This window comes from Diuraphis noxia, unplaced genomic scaffold (genome assembly GCF_037042655.1).
Source record: "Diuraphis noxia isolate RWA-SAM2 unplaced genomic scaffold, SU_Dnox_SAM2 contig0005, whole genome shotgun sequence".
In the NCBI taxonomy this organism is placed as follows: Eukaryota; Metazoa; Arthropoda; class Insecta; order Hemiptera; family Aphididae; genus Diuraphis; species Diuraphis noxia.
Window position 1 is genome coordinate 8,844,207 of NW_028301715.1, and position 16,583 is coordinate 8,860,789.

General features: G+C 28.8%; 1 protein-coding gene across 3 annotated transcripts in view; it reads left to right on the top strand.

Moving 5' to 3' along the window:
• Nucleotides 1–16,583, top strand: part of LOC107169349 (putative inorganic phosphate cotransporter) — an 81,787-nt gene that overhangs the window by 49,554 nt on the left and 15,650 nt on the right. For all 3 annotated transcript variants that reach the window (XM_089228159.1, XM_089228158.1, XM_089228157.1), the window contains 6 exons: nt 3,854–4,044; nt 7,066–7,311; nt 8,704–8,791; nt 9,839–10,065; nt 15,122–15,271; nt 15,548–15,680. In XM_089228159.1, the coding sequence (XP_089084285.1) occupies nt 3,854–4,044; nt 7,066–7,311; nt 8,704–8,791; nt 9,839–10,065; nt 15,122–15,271; nt 15,548–15,680 (1,035 nt within the window). The remainder of the gene's footprint in view (nt 1–3,853; nt 4,045–7,065; nt 7,312–8,703; nt 8,792–9,838; nt 10,066–15,121; nt 15,272–15,547; nt 15,681–16,583) is intronic.

Here is a 16,583-nt window from a genome sequence, read left to right on the forward strand (position 1 = left end):
TAACAATTATACAACAAAATATAATACTAAGTATATATTTATTCGGTATTTATTGTCGTTGGTTGTTTTTAATTTTGTAACCATCGCCAGCAGTCTGTGTTAACAAAATATTTATTATTATTATTAATCATTTTAATCATTAGACTGTCCAACGTATTATTTAGGTAAATATGAGATGGAATTTTTTTTTTAGTTAGATTGTTGCGTAGTGTATATATATATATATATATATATACAGGGTGATTCTTTTATCAAACAACACTCATTATTTCAAAAACTATTGACTTTTTTCAAATTTTTTTTTTTCAAAATTTTAGAACCATCTTGTTCTAGAACTATATATTTTTAAATATTTTCACCCTTATATTTATCAGGTTAACCATTATCAACTTTTGATTTTCAAATGACAACCTATACCTACTTAAAATTTCATAAATTTAAAAGGCTATTTTTCAATGAATTTTCACATTTAAATTTTCATTTTTCGTTAATCCGTTTACAAAATATAGCCTCCCAAAGTTGGGTGGTTTTGGGTAGTGTTTGTGTGTTATGGGTGTATGTTAGGTGGTATTTACACACAGACACCATATAAGTGTTGTTTGATAAAAGAATCACCCTGTATATATATATATACATAATACTACTATTGTCGAAATTTATTTTCATAGCTTATTGGTATACGTTTTGAAACATGATTCAGCATAATAATACAGCAGACGAACGAAGAAAGATGTTTAATAAATCTCTCGATTTTTTGTTCCGTTCTGTTTCGTAAAGTAAAAAATAAATAAATAAATGTCGATTTATCATCCCACGTATACCATCACGTTAAGCAGATTACATTTTTGAGCTCCAGCCAAATATTCCGGTAGACCGGAATAAAATTAATTTCACTACATTTAGCTAGGCAATTCATTACGCGACTTATCTCTTCCAGCACCTTAACATTTCTTAAACATTTTTAAGTGTCCTCTATAGTTATGTATGTCCAAACAATTGGCGTTGTTTGAGTCGAAATTGATAGAGTCTGCGGACTAATAACGAGTAAGATTATAACGCTGAAATCAAAATAGTGTTAAACAATATAGACGCGCAAAACCTCCTCATGTACACTAAACTTTGATAAATAAATAAAATTGCCGTATTGTATCATATTATTTTTTGCATAAAAGTATTAATCAGACAATTGCTTGCCATTATAACTTTAGTTGTGTTTGCGAGTTGGGTGAAAATAACACGCATGCCCCTTTGATGTACAGTCGACACAATTAATTGATGTACCTAATCAATTAGTTATATAATATGTGCCTAGAATGTTAATTTTTCATGTTAACTGCAGTTGCTTTGTACATTGCTTTATAGCTGTATTGATGTACACGCAGTACGCGTAAACAGAGTAAAATTAATTTTCGAACGGCCCACATATTATTATATTACGTGTGCGTTGTCCAGATTTTATTACAGAAGTAATAAACATAATATAATAATCTGCACCATTAAGCCTAATGGGTGATGCGGTGGACGATACAACGTACCTATTAATAATAAATTGTCGGTAGGTATATAATAATATACGTGTAACTAAATATTATGAAAATCGCGACCATGTTAAAACAGTCATCATTATCCCGCGGGTAATAGATACAACCGCAACAAAATTCAAATGAACGGAGGATCGTGTTTCCACAAATCGATCGGTTAGGTTAATCTTCGAGGTGAAAAATTTTTGGATTAAAAACATTATAATATCTATACCGACGACATAAAATATGGATCCGATCGTCATAATTTTACATTATATCATAGACTGTTTTTTTTTTACTCTATTACGTGTTACGTATTAAGCTTTTTTAAACTACTATATAATTTATAATAATATCATAAGTGTGCCAACAATATTTTTGTGGTGATTTCTTACAAATCGGGCGAAAAAATATTGCGCCCCGGTTAAATGAAAATTATTCATATTGTTTATACATAGAAACACTAAAATACTCACAATAATATAGGTAAGTAGTCAACAATAATAAATAACAGATTACCGAGTGTTTAGCGATTTAACTACTGTGCAGGACTATATAGTTTTGAATTTGGGTATTAAGTATTAGCATATATGCACAGCTTAACTGCTTCGGTGAATTTATGTATTTATATGATTCAATATTATGTGTTGGCAAATAATAGAAATATTACATTCAACATGTTACTTCAATCGAATTTAAATTCGTATTTCTGTTTGCGAAACGTATTTTTATTTATTAAAATGTAACAATTTTTGTTCAAAGAAAAATCTGTGTTGTTAATAATATTAATGACTTGGATCACTAAAAGCAAACATTTATAAGCCAAATGATCATAATATTAGGTGGATTAAACAATTAGCTCAAGTAATAATCTGACAATTATTGATGAGAAGTGATTGCACAATTTCTTGGTGATGTATTAAAATGTAAAAATATCAGTTTCTGTATATGAATTTAAAATTATTGCGATGTCAAAAGTATAATTGAAGGGGAAAAAATCATTGGCCCCTCCCAGAGCTTTGTTCTGGATCTGTTTCGGATTCATATATTATAGTTTTTAACACGAAAATTATCATAAAATTTGAATATGCTTGGCCTGCTGATTGGGCCAAAATATTTCTCGTTCTGTGTTTATAGATGATACTGACATTTTAAAACCACTTAGCGCTTATTTAACTTTATAGGTACATATTTATTACAATAATAGAAGGGAGTGTCTTGTAGCAATGATATACAGTATATACTTTTTTTTTCATTTATTATATTTTAAAATGTGCCAACATATTACATGTTATTACAAGTTTATTAATCACTAATCAGTATATAATTAATTTTCGTCAAAAGTTTATAGTGACCATATTTGATATTGTGCTCCCTAAGCATTTCAACTAAATTTTCGCAACTTTATAAACACCTACATTATCATAACTTATCTTATCATTGGAGCGACAAAAACCACGACATTTTATGAATTGTGTCGAGAAAGGTACCGATCAATATTTGTTTCTAGACTAAAAAGTAAGGATATGACTTAAAATGTAAAATGTATTTAAAATAGATATTTGAATTTAAGACAATAATAGATCATTCAAACATTTTAAGGTTTCTACAATGCAATAATACTTTAAGTAAATACTGTAGATTTATCCAGATAAGTAGGTAGGTACAATATTTGTTATTAGTTTGAAGATACGTGTGTACGATGCAAGTTTATGGCAATAAATCTCAAAATGTATATCATACAATAAAACATTGATCAAATAAAACATATTTAATTACAATGGTTAGTTTAATTTGAATATTACTAATGTTTAACCGATAACGGCTTATTAGCTTCTTTCGACTAAAAAAACAACCAAAAAGTTTTTACCTTTTTTCGATTTAACAAAACAATGCATTATTGTTAAGGGTATGTTCAGCTTTCACAAATTTTCAAAGCACGAACTTACCTAACGCAGCGTAATGTTGTATATTATTACTTAGCGTGATGGGATTAACATTTTAACGTTTTTCTTATTACATTAATCGTATCGAATTAGCCATTTTGATTGGATATTTTTCATACATGACATAATATAAAATCTGTCGATTCTTGCCGTGAGTTATACGATGTATTACGCGTTATATTATTACCGTTAGAAGTATATAGCTGCTACCGAAAATGGAAAATGTGATGTTGAGAAAAAAAGATTTTACGAACGCATATTCCTCTACATGTCGTGATTTATAATATATTACCGTTGCGGTGACACATACTTTAGGTACCTACCTATACCATATTATACAAACTCGCTTACGATTTTTTTTCTGTTTTTTTGTTTCGTTTTTAGCATGGATCGGTTCCCGTCACATCGTTACGTTCATGTTGTTCCTCGGCATGGCCAACGCTTACATAATGAGGACTAACATGTCCGTGGCCATAGTGGCCATGGTCAATCAGACGGCGCTGGAAAGGGACCCGACCATTCCGGACGACGAATGTGAGGGTTACTACACGCCCATCGGGAACACAACCGTACACGTGAGTAGACCGCCATATTAAAGTTCTTGTCTAGTAGCATATTATAAAGGCCTATGACTTAAATACAGTTTTGACAATCACATTATCATATTGATAAAAAAAAAAAAATTATCATAATGATATTTTCAAACTTGTGATGCCTACTGAAATTAGCAAAACTGTACATTTCGAAACCGACGAGAAATTTCTGATTATTTGAGACACTAAACGAGATATCAATGAAATTCGATTTCACTAAGAACCCTATATCGAGTCTCAAAATTAAATTTGAATAACACGAAAAAGTTGGAAGAAAGCATTATTATTGCTGTTATCGTCGCTTAAAATATTCACCGTCGAAAACTAATTCTGTAGGTATCCCTCTGTTTTAGATTCTGAGCGGAGCGATGAATGTATTGATTTTATCATGATGTGTATGTTCTTTTTTTTTATGTCATCACGTTTTGGGGCAGTAAAAATGCTTTGATTTTTGACTTCAGTGACTCGTTCGATCAGAATGTGAATCTAGATGGTACTTTGGGGGGTCAAAAGTGAAAAATTCTTAATACTTTTCTAAATAATCGAGAAAAACAAACTAAAAATTAAGGGAAAAACGGGACATTTTACGCACACTAATTTTTTGACAAAATCGATTTTGGTTTTTGATGTAACTTTAAAACAAATGACCAGATACATGAAATTTTCACCGAATGTTTATATAAGTATATTCTATTCACCATGCAATTTTCAAACATTTTCGATTTAAGTTGAACTATTCATAGCCATTTGAAATTTTCGATAATTATTAGTTCTTTTAAAATTAATATCGATAAAAATTTATTTGTTCGGTAGAAAAGCTTGAAAATTTAATACAAGGCTCTTAACATATTGTTACAATAGCAGTTGAAAAATAAAAGAAATTCATAGTGACAAATTTTTTTTATAAGCATTAAAAGTTTGAATTTTCACAAAATACGTAAAAATCACAAGAATTCACAAATTATTTTAAGCTAGAAATTCAAAAAAAAATTTCTTTTTAAATCTAAGATTTGAAAATTTAATTTTAATAAAATATTCCTTAAAAGTTTTTCAATCTTTATCACAAATAAAAAGTCTACCAGAAATTTAAATTACATTTTTATGAGCATTTGAAATTTAAATATTTACAACATTGGAACTCTAAAACAAATGACCGCAGATACTTGAAATTTTGACTGAATGTTTATAAAGGCATTTTCTATATTTGATAAAATTTTCAAAATATTTAGATTTGTTTTGAGCTGTTTACTGACATTTTAATTGTTCAACTTTTTTAGTTTTTTTTTTTGTATAAATATCGATAAAAATTTATTTGTTTGGTAGAAAAGTTTGAAAATTGAATACAAGGCTTCTGACACATTTTAACAACAGCAGTTGAAAAATAAAATAAATTCATAGTCACAATTTTTATTTACAAGCATTCAAAGTTTGAATTTTGATAACATACGTAAAAATCACGAAAATTCATAAATTATTTTATGCTAGAAATTCATAAAAAATTTTCCTTTTATATCTAAGATTTGAAAATTTAATATAAGTATCCTAACATATTTTTACAATAGCAGGTGAAAAATAAAAGAAAAATAAAGTCACAGTTTTTATTTACAAGCATTCAAATTTTGAATGTTGACAACATGTGTAAAAATCACGAACATTTATAAAAATTTTTCTTTTTAAATCTAAGATTTGAAAATTTTTAATAATCTATAATATATCCTAAACAGATAAACCGTCTTCGCTCAGAATCGTTTTTCGTATACAATGATATAATATCATTGGATTCAAATTTAATTCCATCCATTTCAATTACCCACTTGTAACCTACTGTTCCTACAGCAGAGCGACATCCACGACTTACCCGTCTTTTTAATAATATTATAACAGTGCAGTACAGCTGCCGGCAACGGAACAGCAAACAGATTCACACGAAATAATTATTCGAAAAATAAAATATAAAATCCTACACAATTTTTAATAAATGTCGAAAAAGTTTTACCGATGAAAAATTATATTAACAAAAATCCTGTGGAGGGCGGTGGAAAACTGTTCATAATTCACCGTAAGCACCGTCGAACGAATAAATTATTAACGTGATATTTTCGAACTATATTTAAATTTCTAACCACAGTTATTCTAGTTTATCGGTAATTTTATTTTAGACTAATGATAACTACTACGTCATATATTGAAAAATATTTCGGACCTTTAATAATATCGAATGAGCATCACAATTATTAATTCAATGTCATTTTTACAAAAGTTAAAAACGTCTGTAATCAACTTTAAATTACATTTTATTTCATACTCAATGACATGTATATTGTATTAGCATAATAAGTCCGCAAATTTAATTTGAAAATTACTAGTCGTTTTTATAACAACACTTTTTTTTTTTTTAACTATCACAGACCTTAGATAATAACTAATTAGTAATTATTGATTACAATATTCATATCTGATATTAATTATTATATACCTATTAATTGCTTTACGTATATTATACATAATTTTATTTGTACTTGTAAATTAATACAATACATTAGCCAAATAATATCATATATCATAAAAAAAATTTAAATTCCTTTTTAAATAATACCACGAAAGTAGTGTTTTCACGTTTTATACTTATTATTCATAATTAAATATGGTTAATGATTTTTTTTTATTTAACTATACTAAGTACTAATATACCATTCAAAGATATTTGATAATTTGTATCATAATAATACCTACGAAGCTATATAAACTTATCTCGTATTTTTTATTTTTTTTTTATTGTTCGTTTAAGTAGCAATATATAGTAAGTTAACAACTAAAAAAATATTTTTTGTAAACTACAATCACCTTTAGAATTCTTCTGCGATTCGTCGTGTACAGCATTTAATAATAACTCACTTTTTTTTTAAACCACATTCGTAAACGATTATGGCAATGCATTTATCCATAATATCATTTTTTTTTTACAAATGCATACAGTTTATAACGATGAGTGTATTATTTCAGAGCATGTCCAACGAAGGATCATTCTTGTGGAGCACGTCCCAACAGGGCTATGTACTCAGTTCGTTCTTCTACGGCTACGTCATAACGCAGATACCATTTGGGATTCTGTCGAAGAAGTATGGCGCCAAATATTTCCTTGGCGTCGGTATGCTCATAAATTCGGTGTTCGGCTTCTTGGTGCCGTTGTCTGCCAACTTTGGCATTTTTTCCCTGATCACCATACGTTTCATTCAGGGACTTGGAGAAGTAAGTTTCGTTGCAAAAACGACGATATGATATTTTATACTTTTCCCTAACAGATTATGATGGTAGTTAGATTTAAAAATGATGCCAAAAAAATTCACAATATCATGTTTAAAACGTAATCCAAACATAAAGTACTAGATACCAGACGTGGTAAAAATTTGAATACCTAGGTGGAAATCTTATTGTGTTATAATAATAATAATAATATGTACCTAACATCTACGTCTATCTGCCTCTGTTCTATAAATATTAAATTCGGTTTACGTTGTTTTTATACATGATTTTTTATGTATTTATTTTTTTGTGGGTGGAAGAATATATATATATATATATATATATATATAGGTACACATACATATACACATTTTTAGAATCCCAAGAGTGGCCGCGGGAGCCAGCGTCCTGTAACAGCAGTTGGTTGGATAAAATATTAAACGCTGTGAAAAATGTATTCTTTTACTCGATTGGATACGAAATGTTATAAATTATGGAAAACATTCAAACCATAGAAAATGTTTTCATACGTGTTTATGCAATATGTGTCAGATGGATTTTTTCACTATTTCCTATAATTGATGTGAGTAGGACATAGCAGAAGATCTAGAGGGTGTGTATGGTTCCAAATGTTTCCCATGGGGGTTTTAAATATTGAAATGTGATAAATTTAACGGCTTTTTTACCCTAACTTTGCAGGATGATTGAAATCATAATGCATGCATACCTAAACATCTATTTTATCCCACATTTATGTGCACATTTAAATTTATATTTTTGCTCCTGTATATCGGACAAACAACAAATATACAGTTGTAACGAAAATATTCACATTGAAATGCTATTGTTTTTCTATTTTTACGAAAAACTAAATTAAACACAACAATAATTTTTTAAGTAGGGTTTTCTACATAAATATATACATATATGTATATGTACCGATTATACTATTTCGCGATCCGAACATTTTCTGATATCAAACCTAATAACATCATTTATTTTTCAATTACCGAGTTGTTGACAAATTGCGGACGGGTGGGCGTCCATTTATTACGAAATACACGTGACCTAGTTTTTGCTTTTGACGTTTTCAGAACTTAGGGTTCACAGACGTTCCTTAAATTTCGAGCTATCGTGCTTCAGTGGTGCATGGTGTAGATTTCTCGAAAATGGTGTTCGTACAAATTTAGCGTGGTTAGGAAAACGGATTAATGACCGTATATATAATATATATATATATATATATATATATATATATATATATATATATATATATATATATATATATATATATATATATATATATATATTACCTACCCTACTCTCTAACTAACTATAGACCGTATTTTATTTTTCATACGTCTAATAGACTCTAATGGTTGTTTGTTTTTTTTCTAGGGTCCCATAGTTCCTTGTACTCACGCCTTGCTCGCAAAATGGATCCCTCCGAACGAGAGAAGCCGAATGGGAGCATTCGTTTATGCAGGTTTGTTACAGCCATTTTCGGTAAAACTAAATAATATTGTTATTCGCGTGTGTATAATTTTTTTGTTATTGGGGAAGAAAATGGTTTCAACATTTTTGAACTTTATCTTAAATCCTAGATCATAATTACAAGCACGCCACCTTATCTATGAAATATTGGCGAACAACTTCTAGAATATGTGTAGCTACGTTAATTCCGTATATGTGCCTACATACTAATAGGCATATTACTAAGTAAAAATGAAAAAAACACAATAAACCTTCAACTCTGATTTGCAGATTTTTTTTACACTATTTATAAAAGCTTCTATAAAAATATTTTCTTTAACAGAATTTGTATTATTTTTTATATTAAAAAAACATTAATGATAATAAAAAGAAAATGACATTTTTGAAACGCGTGAAACAACAATGGATACTTGTAGGTGATCTCGTTACAAACGTTAGTAGATACCTTTAAAAGTATAATATGGTTGTTATTCTCGTTTTTTTTTCTTTTTTAACTTTTACATTATAACTTAATCCCTAAAAGAGTTAAACTCATTAACGTGACACATTGAAATATCCTGCTGAGTCATCCCGATTAGCTTGAGCATATATTTAACTCGTGTTCGTTTAATCCCAAGTATATGGGTTGTTATGCTTTAATACTTATTCAACTAACGAACTCTATATTGAATAGGTGTATAGTGTATACCTACTATATGCGTGCTTTGGTAAATTTATAATTTTTATGTTTGATTTATTTTTCGAAACGGATGCGACTTCATGCAGAAGATTATCACGATACATTATATCGAACCTATTATAGTGTTGGTATAGAGGAAATGTTTACCTACAATGTTTGATTTATTTATTTATTATTTTATCCAGCTTTAAGAAATAATACATTGATTAATGAACATTTATCTAAGTGTAACGAATTTTAGTAAAGGTACCTAATCACAAAATATTTAAATCCTCACGAAACTAGTTAAACTAATTCTGGAATTAAATTATAGGGCCAACAGTATTATAACATCAAATAATTTTTTTTTTTTTGTCACAGGGGCACAATTCGGCACAGTGATTTCCATGCCACTGAGTGGCGTGCTCTCAGAGTATGGATTTGCCGGAGGATGGCCATCGATATTCTACGTGTTCGGTGCAATCGGCACCCTGTGGTCCGTCGCATTTTTGTGGCTTGTGCATGAGGACCCCGAATCTCATCCCACCATACCGCATGACGAGAGGAAATATATTATTAGTTCCGTTTGGGGAGCTGCTGGTGTGTCTGTGAGTGTATTACAACTATTTTGGCGTGCGCGGTAGAACGGTAATAACAATTAAACGGCCGGAATTTATGAGTTTTCAAATGATAAAATATACAAAACACACATTACAAAGTACTTTAGGCCCTTGTATTGAACACTAACCCCCTCCCCCCAACGCCCCACCAAACATCCTAACCTGTCCATTCTGGGTGGTTGTGGTATATTTATAAAACTCGTGTCAATACCGTACACGCTGAACACAAGAACCGACGTGTAAATAATAACTAATTAAAATTCTATTGGACAAAGGTATTATTTACTCGCAGAGCATGGTCGTCGGCTTTCCGGCAATATTATAATTAATAACATTACACAATATAATATTATTCCATCCAAATACTGTCCAATGTTACATATTATACTGTATAGCTGGTATTGTGATATAATATAACGATATAATATTATAATATATAATGTGCATAGCGATCGTATATAATATATATATAGATAGATAGATAGATAGATATATGTACGTATTTTGTTAGATGTTATATTATTATAAAATAGTATTATGTGGCAATATATAATATTATGTATAGTTACGACTAGCTGATCCCCGTGCACTTCGTCGACCGTTAAAAATACCGACTCTATATGATTCAAAATTTTTGTTTAATTCGTTGTTTATACCCGGCTATTCATGATCAAAATTTCCTGTGTATTTACCCTATCTGAATCTCCATAAATGATATTTAACACAGTAATTTAAAATAAAGGACTAAAAGTGTATTCAATCATAATATTTTATTGCATTTTATGTTTTTAAATGATAGGAAATTTCCTGAAAAAATTTATAACTGTTTGGTCGTATAATATAATTTGTTATTTATCTTTGCTGGATATTGAAAAAGATTTATTCAATCAGATAAACGCCTAAACTATTTTGAATAAATATTGCTGATTTCAAATGTATAAATTATTATTTATTTAACATGATTATGAAATTAAAATGTTACAATATGTTTCTGAAATTGTAGTAAAAAAAGAGTAGTATAAATGTTGTTAATTTTTTTATTTTTGTAAAAAGTCTTAATATATTTTTTAAAGTTTTGATGTATCGATTAAAGTTGGTCTATGTGTAGGGGGGTGTCCCGGTGTGTCACCCGGCTTTGCCCCCCCACGGCCATGTGATGTATTCACAGATTTAGCACCCCTCGTTTTAAAGATCTAGTTGTGCCTATGATTTTAGAAATGAAAAGGTGATAAGATTTTTAAAATTGATACCTAATAACAAATTGCTATTATTTCTTATTTATTCATACTAAAGTGTATAAGTAATAGCAACCATATAATTAACAAACATATAATTGATATTATTATTACATTTATTTTATTTATTATAAAAATCTCAAATTTTCAATAAAAAAAATTAAGAGCCACTTATCAAGATAAAATATAGCCTATAGATTCATGTGATTGTTTAGTTTTCTGATGGTAAAAAGAAATTAAGATCAATTAAATAGTTCAAGAAATTAAACCGATCAAACGAACAATTTTTCTTCTTTATATTATATAAACCTTTTAACCCCTTTAGGGGTCGAATTTTGAAAAATCCTTTCGTAGAACGAAACTATTTTCCAATATCACAAAACGAAACTATTTTTCAATTTGCATACACTCATACTCATTGCTTCTGTGGTTCCGACTAGGCGATAATGAATGACCCAGGACAAGTCATTATATATGTATATTCTGCTGTGAACAAATTGTCTTTATCGTTATTATTATAACCTATTATTATTAATGACGTATTAGATTACGAGATTTACATCGTATTTGACACGATATTAATTATGTGCAAACCACATTATTCGTTCAGTGAGCATATTTCTGTGTTTGCTATTTTAGTTAAATGTTTACACCCGCCGTATTTTTTTGGCTCTTGACATTTGGTCAAAAAAAATAATAACGTAATAATTCAATAGCAGACATATATTATAATTAATTCACGTCAAATTACAAAATTAGTGTAATATATTTTATCGTTTCAAATGAAATCAAATGGGTTTAAAGACTGTATAATATAATATTTATGTTTATAAAGTATCGTATGTTTAATAATATGATCGAGCACAAAAAAAAACAGTAACTTTTTGGTGTATAATAAAATTGGTTTTATTGATGTATTTGATTTGTCACGAGCTTGAAGTTTCTCACTCAATGTGCTCAAAGTAACTCATAAGAATATTGTATATCGTTTTTTTTTAACGTTTTATGTTTTACTTATTATATTTTGTTCAATACGCAAAAATAAAATACTCGCCTTGGTTCATAATTTTCCAAAATATGTATTCAGTCTTACAATAACACTAATTAATAAAACTATTCTCCGTTTAGAAAGGTTTTTAGGACATAAAGAAATAAACAATGCCTGGAGGTGGAAGTCATATTTACAAGTTTTAATTGACAGTTCTCTACCTAACAATTTTGTCACTTTTTTATAGCTTCTATAATATTTTAAATAGTTGGTGTTGTGTCTTGGTGTGGCGCAATTGATGCAATCATTCATGAGACGTGATTTAGTATAGGTACGCACCACCCGCTGCTACTAGTTCCCGGATGGGTGACCACCCGGGTTCTTGGTAGCAAAAAACCTTATCGCACATACACTTGTTTCAAACTAATCGTACCCTCACTCACAGTTAAAAAAAACTACTATAAAATGACCACCCAATGGCTTATATTGCCACAGCAGGTTAATCAATAAAAAAATCCAACAAAATAGTTATTTTTTAAATTCATTAAAAATATAATATGGAGTTCCTAAAAAAATGTGAAACGAATAACATTTTCATTTATCCATTTATCATAAAAATATTATATTGAGTATAAAAATGTTTAGATTTTAGTTATCAATACAATTTGTCAAGATTTTATATTAATTGATGATAATTTTTTAATATAACTACAAATCAATATATAATAACTAATAAATTGCATTTCAGCCTATAAATCAATCATCCAATTCGGAATTTACATAATACATATTTGGAAACATGACAAAACATATAACTATTTTTATTTGACATGAAAACATAATGTACGGTTCGTTAAGTGAATTACAGCCAGTTATTTCTTATTGACAAATTCCTCACTTGCGCGAGATATGCAATTTATTTATCTTTATTGGAAGTAATTCGTTTTTATTGAAATTGTTTTAAATTAAATTACTCGTCATAATTATTATTATTTTCCGTGCGCCACAAAACCAACTACCGCTGGCAGTTTGATGGGCTGAAAGGAAGTTCAGAGCCCATTGAATTATGCTGAACAGTAATTGATTGAAACAATATGACCTATCACAAAACGCTATTATTTTGAATATAGATAAATTTTCGAGGGTTTTTAAACAAATTAGTAAGGTACGTTCAGAATAAGAAATTATGTTACGTGTATTATATACAAATACGTACGTTCGTGTGTTAGCGTTTAATATTTATTTTATCCATTTTATTTTTTTCCTAGTAATTTATATACTAATAAAATACGAAAAAAACTTCTTTCGACTAAATTCACCAAAAATATTTTCTTACTACAGTTTATACATCTAATTCGCAAGTGTCTTCATTAAAAAAAAATATTTATTCGCTTAATGTTACACATTTTTAAAATATGATAAACCCTTACATCAACAAAAAATTAATTTTGATATTACTTGTTTTGAATTTCCACTGATTATTTATTCAACTGTTTTCTGCTATTATCGTTTTTGGTATTGGTTCAATGCTTGATGATAATTTATAATTTATGGATTAAAATAAAAATTTTAAGCTATCGTTATTTTTCACATTTGATTGTATAATCTTTTACATTACGAGTGGCATAACGATATTCGTCGTATACCTACTCGTATACGATTAATATGAATAATGTCTTATAGAGAAAAAAAAATAAGTCCTCGAGAGCTAAACGAAGACTCTTGAAACGAAAAAATACCTTGTAAAGTATTATTTTATATTATACATAAAAAAAAAATATGGTTGTATAAATTATTAAATATATTTTGTTTTAGCAGATTATAATAATATGCCCATTGAAAGAGAAAGCTATGTAACTATATTTACTAACTATTTTTCACTTGAATTTAAAAAAAATAACTTCAGTAATAACTTTTGATGAAGAGAAATATTAATGGAAAAAGTTATAGGTTTCATCGTCAAAGAAAAATTATAAACAATTTACATTTTAACGTATTTATTATCTCAACATTTCTCATGATGTCTGTATGATTAACATTTTATTTGCATTTAATATAATTTGTTATTTATTTTTTGCTGTTATGTAATTATTATGCAAAATTTTCAACATAAAATATTTCTTTGAGATTTTTTTCATTTATACAGAAATGTGTTATTCAAAGTTCTTTACGACGTTAATTAAACTATTAATTGATATACATTGGTATACATTAGATATATAAAAAAGCGTGTGCCTTAAAATGAAAACGAAATAAAATACTATAATTTATTTCTAAAATAAATAACATATTATACCTCGGGAATATTATGTATATTGTGTTCCGTAAGACTAAATACAACTTAATCTGGAAATAACAACTATTTGTGTAAACTTTTATGATTACATTATTTTACATATTACATATTTTTTTGCTATCAAAGAAAATGGGTACCTAACTTAGCTCATAGTATTTAGTAAAGTTCATACCTATTACTCATTATTTAAACATTTTTGAATTATAACAGTATACAAAAAAATTCAATCTATTTATTTTACCTGTAGTTCAAAAACCTAAAAACAAAACTGTTCTTACTTAGCGGCTACGCACGAACAATAGTCAGGCGCAAGTGTGCGGTTTTATTATTGTATTTCGTATATTATAATAATATGCAATCGAAATGGAACGTCTCGGGCGATGGGTTTTTGGCCAATCTGTTCGCGAGCTACGAATGCTACAACACGATATAGCTATACATATAATAATAATAATACGTTATTGTTCGGCGGAACTTTCAGAAACGCAATCCCCTTTCTCTGAACTTGTTGTTTTTATTTTCTAGTCTCCCCCCGTGCCGTGGAGAAGCATATTAAAGTCGGCTCCGTTCTGGGCCATATTGGTCGCTCACATGGGTCAAAATTACGGATACGAAACGCTCATGACTGAGCTGCCGACTTTCATGAAACAAGTGTTGCACTTCAATATAAAAGCTGTAAGTATATAAAACTATATATAAGACTATTTTATAACTCTCTAGATTATTAAATGTACATGTTGTGTGCATATAGGTACTGCACTGTATACCTATAATATTATAATGTTACATAATATATAACATTATGTGACACAATGGCTATATATTATGATGCCTGTGGGAGGGTTATTTCATTTATAATCGTTTTTTTATTGATTCATCTATACCTGTAAAGTACTACCACTCCAGTTGGCAATCGATAAGAATGACCATGCATTTGTTGTTTTTTGTCAGAACGGAACGTACTCATCACTGCCGTACCTAGCCATGTGGGTGTTCTCGATGGTGGCCAGCCATATAGCCGACATGATGATCTCCTCGGAGAGGTTCACGCACACTCTCACGCGCAAAATCGTCAACTCTATCGGTAAGGATCACACTACGTTCAATATAATAATTACCTACCATGTCCACGACATGAAGTTGGCCCCCAACTTAGTGCAAAACTTTTAAAATTTGTTGCAAACAATTGTAAATTAATTGTAAATAATTGTAAATTCAATACCTGAATTTTTAAACACCCCCCTCGGCCGTTAAGTTAAAAATAAGTTTTGGGGGGCCAAGTTCACGTAGCCCCCCGCAATCCATCTGATCGCTTCCGGACAAATTGTAAATAATTGTAAATTCAATTCCCAAATTTGTAAATTATCAGAAAACTTAGAAATCAAAAAACAAAGTCGGGGGGGGGCAAGTTCACGCAGTGATTAGGTCCAACAATCCGAAAAACTATACGTTGGCTGATTTTGAGTTATTAGATACTTAAGAATAATTGTGATATTTTTTAAAATATAAGATACCTATAGTATGGAAGTTATAATAATTTCCTATTTAATTTTATCCTGCTTTCATTGCTTATAGTTTTTAGAGAATGTTTACCATCTACTTCCTTTAAAAACTTTTTTGGGTGTAAATTAATTGTTACCTAAAAATGAAATGTTACCTACTTACTGATATTTTTTTGGGCTATGCACCTTAGAGTAGCTCATTAACTCAATGAACAGCGATTTTGATGAATCCTATATGTTCATTTTATCTAAACTACGTTTTTGCATTAATTTTTATCACTCATATTTTACTCATTATGTTACTTACGTTGGCTGATTTTGAGTTAGGTAAACTCGTATCTTTAATCAAAATATAAAATAAGAAAATTAAGATTGGTTAAAAAGTAAAAACTCCTATCATTAATTTAAAATATAAAATAAAACTGTAAAAAATTATGGTTTGTTAAAAAATACTAACTCGTATCTTTAATTAAAATATAAAATAC